The 5782-nt window shown below is 41.3% G+C and overlaps 1 protein-coding gene across 1 annotated transcript; it reads right to left on the reverse strand.

Moving 5' to 3' along the window:
* Nucleotides 1-246: 246 nt before the first annotated feature.
* LOC111603897 (esterase E4) lies at nt 247-3041 on the reverse strand. Its single transcript, XM_023321715.2, has 3 exons — nt 1765-3041; nt 1260-1710; nt 247-1203 (listed from the first exon to the last, which is right to left on the reverse strand). The coding sequence occupies exons 1-3, from the start codon at nt 2759-2761 to the stop codon at nt 969-971; spliced, it is 1683 nt and encodes a 560-aa protein (XP_023177483.2). The 5' UTR covers nt 2762-3041; the 3' UTR covers nt 247-968.
* Nucleotides 3042-5782: the final 2741 nt, after the last annotated feature.

Consider the following 5782-nt stretch of genomic DNA (forward strand, 5'->3'; position numbering starts at 1 on the left):
TCGGCATAAAAACAATATCCAATAATGATTAAATGGTATATTAAAATTCAATTAATTTTAAATAAATAAAATTTCTAAATATATTAATTTGTACAATATTTTTGTGTAAATATATATGTATATTATATATATATATATTTTTTTTAATATATATATTTTTTTATACATTATTATTATAAGTTGTAATATATATTTTCCTATAGGTTTATTAATTTGTATTATTTTAGTATTTCTATATTTTTCCGCCAATTTATCTGTATTTAATTTAATCAATATTTCATAGCTTACAAATATACGACAATCATATTGTTTCGCATTTCGTATACAACTTTCTCTGAGCTCATTGTATCAACTTGTAGACAATTATGTGTACCAACTCGCAATCGAGATAAGAGTGCAAACATTACAGCAAACCCTTGTCCAGCAATGGTTTGCAGCCCTCTCCATTTAAATTGCTGGCGATAATCCTTTGCCGGAGCTCGCATATGTCGGAGATTTTTCACGCACGAGAAAATCTCTTAAATGCTGCCAATCTCGAATGTCAATAGCAGCGGCCGTCGCGACTGCAAGCGGCGCTGCTTTGGGGGCTGAAGGAAGCAGTGTGTGGGGCGTGGCACTGTGCGAACCTGTTAATACCAAAAAAAAATTATCACACAATTACGATGCCCGACAAAAGGTCAAAGGGCGTCTCCTCAGCCCAACAGAGAATCGTTTAAAGACAAATTAATGTATATTTAAGCTGCCTTGTAGACTAATTGCCCAAAGGCCTCGGCCAAAACAAGCTCCACAATCCAACACCAACAAATACACACGCATAGGCATACAAACACTCTCACAATCTTCGGAAAAACATTGAAAATCTCACGCCTTTGTTGATTAATTAATCAAAGTAAATAGCTGCAGCGAGTAAGCGACGTCATTAGCGTAATCTAAACTGCCTATTGATAAGCTTTTTCCACACCTAATGGCTACATTAATTGAGGGAACAGCCCGACGAGCAGGGCCACACCGACGACAAAGCCGAGCTGAAGTTGGCTTCGGGCAGCGCCATCCGAATATCTGATGGGGAAAAGGTCATCCCAGAGGCTATAACGATCAATGAAATCGGGTGGACCTAACTTAGTGACATTGTCATTGTATAACATCTGCATCTCTGTCTCATTGCAGGGTGGCCAATATATGAGAGAGTTGTCCAGGGGCTCACTGTGAAGATCAAAACTGAATTGGAGCCATTCACTGATCTCATTGATTGGGCTTACCCCGTACGTGCAAAATGAGTTATCCAACTGGTCAGGCGCTCCATCATGAACAGATCCGTATGATTGGGACTGAAGATTGAGCCATACCACAAGCTAGGCATCACATACTGCCAGTCATCCGCATGCCCCACTCCAGTTGGCATATTGTCATTATCCAGCGGCGCCGAGACACTTCTCTGTCCAACGTAATCCATGCGCATGTAGTAGACATTGGTGTGGCTGCGTGCTATCTGTACAAGTCTATAGACACCGTGGCCTATAATGCCATCGGAGAAGATCTGTCCAAACCTCTCAATATTCGTGGCGTTCAGCTCCTCGACATCGGGACCCAGATAGAAATCCTTCAGGCGCGTGCTCCTTCTTACATTATAGTCAAACAGGAAAAGCTCCGGCGCATACTCATTGAAGTGCGTAATGATGTCGTGCAGCAGCAGTTTATTGTCCAGATGTCCTAAGGGATTAAGTTAATCTTAAGCTCCGTCAGTTGACACTTTATCTCGCCTACCTATGGTGGTAAAGTCCAGCTCGTTGGCGGTGTAGCTGACCATCAGCGGCACCCGGTTAAATCTGCCGCTGGCTATCAGAGCACTGGGATGCATGGGCAAGAAATATCCATCGACTTCGTAGTTCCACTTCATGTTGACGAACTTGTACTGTTCCCAATCACTACAGACGTCGACGATGCGCTGCCAACTGACTTTGCGTAGGCATTCGATCATGTCGAACTCATCGTACATGGGACAGCTCAACTGTCTGGCCAAGATACGTGTCCAGAATTGGTTGTGTATGCTGTAGTGATTCGTTGCCGAGCCGCTCATAAGGATGGCACCATGGAACAGTCCAGTGGACAAAGGCGAGGCCAAATGTAAGCTGACAGCCATGGCGCCTGCACTCAAGCCCAGTATCGTAACCCTGTCCGGATCGCCTCCAAAGTGGGATATGTGCGATTGCACCCACTCCAGTGCCATGACCTGATCCAAATAGGCATTATTGCTGCCTCCCAGGAAGCCCAAGGCGCCCAGCCGATAGTTGAAAGCCACCATGACAACATCGTGATCCAGCAGATACTCAGGTCCAGCCTCGTATTTGCTATGACCGCTGCCCAGGACATTGGCACCACCGTGTATATACACAATCACTGACAGACTGTCATTTAGAGTCTTGGTAAAAACATTCAGCTTAAGACAGTCCTCGCTCATCAGCAGCTTGACGCCCGTCTGGGGACATATCAGCGAGTCGGAGGTGGCCTTCAATGTGGTATCTCCCCAGGCCTGAATTGGTCGGGGCGGCAGAAATCGCAGCTCACCCACTGGCGGCTGAGCATAGGGTATTCCGCGAAACGCATAGATCGTCTGGTTGCGAAAGCTCTTCATTGTGCTACCTTGGATGGGACCCAAAGTCGTGCGCACAATCAGTTCATCATCACGTGGCGCAATGCCAAGACAGAAAGTGAACTGAAGCAGTAGCACCACCACTACCACCACCACCAATAGGCAAGTCATATTTCCTTTTCTCACACGACTTCCGTTTTCTATGAGAATATTTTGCTTGATCGGTTTTAGTTTTTCTTTCCTTTGTTATTTGGCAATTTGGGTGGTGCGACGCACCCGCATGGACGATCTTTCGACACTAAAGCGTGCCACGATCTGCAACTGTAACTATAAACTTCACACGGTCGCAATGCTATCGCAAAGAAGCACTTGATAAGCTTATTATTGGCATTTGATTAGCTTGTTTTATTTGATTACAAATCGTGTTGTGCTCTCTATAAATAAAAACTCATGACAGCAGAAAAAACAACATAAACTAAACAGTAGGCAAAAGCCAATTTAAAATGTGAGTTTACTGCCATATGGAAGAGAAGAGAGAACTTTCAACTTGTGTCTTGAATATCTTTAAGCTTATCAATTTAACATTTTAACAGCTCTGGGCTTTATCATGTAAATAAATGAACCCATTGCCCTTGTGCTTAGGGATATCTCACTCTAATCTTATCCACAAATTGTGTTCTTATATAAATCTGATGTCACACAATTTCGAATCTTAAAAAAACAATCTCCATTTTATATATGAAAATTAAAATAATGAATAACTAAGTTTTCAAAGTAAAATACAAATTTAATTAACAAATCTCTTTTTTCTTCTCTCTTCTCTTCTTCTCTTCGCTGTTCTCTTTTGTGTCTCCTCTCAACTCTCTTCTTTTCTATTCTCTTCTGTCTTCAGTCTTCTCTCTTCTCTTCTCTGCCTTCTCTTCTCTGTCATCTTGCTTCTCTTCTCTCTCTTTTCACTTGTCTAAATGTCCTCTCTTTCCAACATCTGTTTTCTAACTTCTCTCTTCTGAATTTGGTCTTTTTCTCTTCTTTTCTTCTTCTGTTCTCTTATCTCTCGTCGCTCTACTCTTTTCTCTCTTCTGTCTTCTAGTTTCTCTTTTATGTTTTCTATCTTCTCTCATCCGTCTGCTGTCTTCTGTCTTCTCTCTCGACTCTTCATCTTTTCTTCTTTTCATCTCTTCGATATACTCTCTTCTATCTTTTTCTTCTCTATTCTTTCTTCTCTTGTTTTCACATCTTCTTCTCTTCTCTTCTCTTCTTGTCGTTTGTTTTCTTCTCTCTTCTCTGCTTGTAATCTGTTCTCTTCTTCTCTTCTCTTCAATTCTATAACTAGCATAGCTTAAGCCTAATAATTTTCGGATTGCTGGTCACTAAAGTAGTCAGCAGCATGATCAGTCATAGATATTCCTTTTTCCAAATTTCCATCATTAGATGATATTCTCTGGGACTTCTCACTGACCTTGGCCAGTCACATTCGCAATCCATTTCAATTGAAACTTACTGCTTCATTGAAGTGTTGGATTGAGTTTCGCAGCCGTTAGAGACACAGCGCCCTTTCACTCTAGCAGCACGGATGCTGCTGATCCTACGCCCGCAGATTTTTTTAGAATTTCGTAGGTTTTTCTCATGGCTTTGGCAGCAGCCAATGGCAATGGCAATGGCAGCAGCTCGCTGAGATTTAAATTGATTTCCTTATTAGTGCACATCCCTCTTGTAATATTCAATTAAAACTACCCACGACGCACTCATAGCCGCGTCTATAGCTTCTCATTGATTGATATAAGCCGAGTGGTAATTACTCGGGTCCCCGACACTTTCCAGCACTCTGATTTGCCTGGGCAAAAGTGAAAATGATGGCGGCGGTGCTGTTGTGTGAAAAGCTGACAATGACCTTTGTTAAATCAATTAAATTAATTATGGCTGGAGTCGCCAACGAGACGTTCGGAAATTAAGCAACAAAGCCAATGGTCGATAGTTCATTTAAATAATTGTCATGAACAAATAGAAATATTTACTACAATTTTTATAATCTGGAAAATGTCGTTTCCACTGAAATATTTTCATTGTTGGTGGGATAATTCGTTTCTACATTGATGTCATTGCTAGCTATACTTGCCTAGTATATGCTCTATGTATTATTATATAAACCTTATCTTCTTATATTTAGTATATAAAATATAAATATTAATTAAATATGAGCCATGCCTTTCTAGTTAAAATTCTATCATCAAATCTTTTAGTTGATAAAGTACATTTAATAATATAAAGTTGCTGGCACCCTAGTGTAGATCCCTTGTATGACATATATATAGAAGATCATCCAGTCTCTGCATGTATACAATATGATCTCAATGATGTTAAATATCATAACGACATTTGTTCACACATCGGCGAGTCTCAACATTTTAATCAAGAAAATAATTCTCAGTAACCCCAAAACTTGCAAATTGCGACAATCTGCTGCTGCTGCTGCTGCTGCTGCTGCTGTGGAGTGAAGCTGTATGTAATATTCCAGTCACTTGAGTGCCCATGTGCGCGACGTTTCGCCACAGGAGCTGCCCAAGCACCGACCACCGTGTACCACCGTGCAACATCGGGCCTCAGTACTCCAGTTGTTGCAAATATATGAGTGGCCTCTTGACAGACATCGTCATCATCATCAGCAGCAGCGGCAGCAGCAGCAGCATCTCAAACTGTGCCACTTCAGCGGTTATGTGTATTGTTTGCGGCAAAGCCGCGAAATGCTGAAGCTTCCTGTGGCTTGATGACGTCGCGCACCACAAACCACTTTGGCAGACATGCAAAAATTTCTCACGCATCGTTTGCAGATGTTGCAAGAACTGGGAAGTGGGCAGAAGAGAGAACTTAAAAATGGAAGTTGCTTGAATAGTGCGCCGAGCAGAACAAGCTAGAGAAAAATAAGTTAATGAGCACAAGCTAATCGATAAGGAATATCAAGGCATGGCGAATGTCCTTAGGTGAATAGAATGAAGATAGGTGAAGGATTGAAATGAGATAAAATGCTGTGAGCTACTATCTGTAAGAATACTAATGAATACCGAAAGCATGTGGATTGTCTTGGTATATCAAAATGTAAATGAAGACATCGAAAATGTCCTTAAGTTTATAGAATGTATTAAGCTGAGTGACTTAGCAGTTTTCAATGCCTCTAGCAACTAGCTAAAAGGAAGC

This window comes from Drosophila hydei, unplaced genomic scaffold (genome assembly GCF_003285905.1).
Source record: "Drosophila hydei strain 15085-1641.00,03,60 unplaced genomic scaffold, DhydRS2 tig00000149-arrow-pilon, whole genome shotgun sequence".
NCBI classification, from domain to species: Eukaryota; Metazoa; Arthropoda; class Insecta; order Diptera; family Drosophilidae; genus Drosophila; species Drosophila hydei.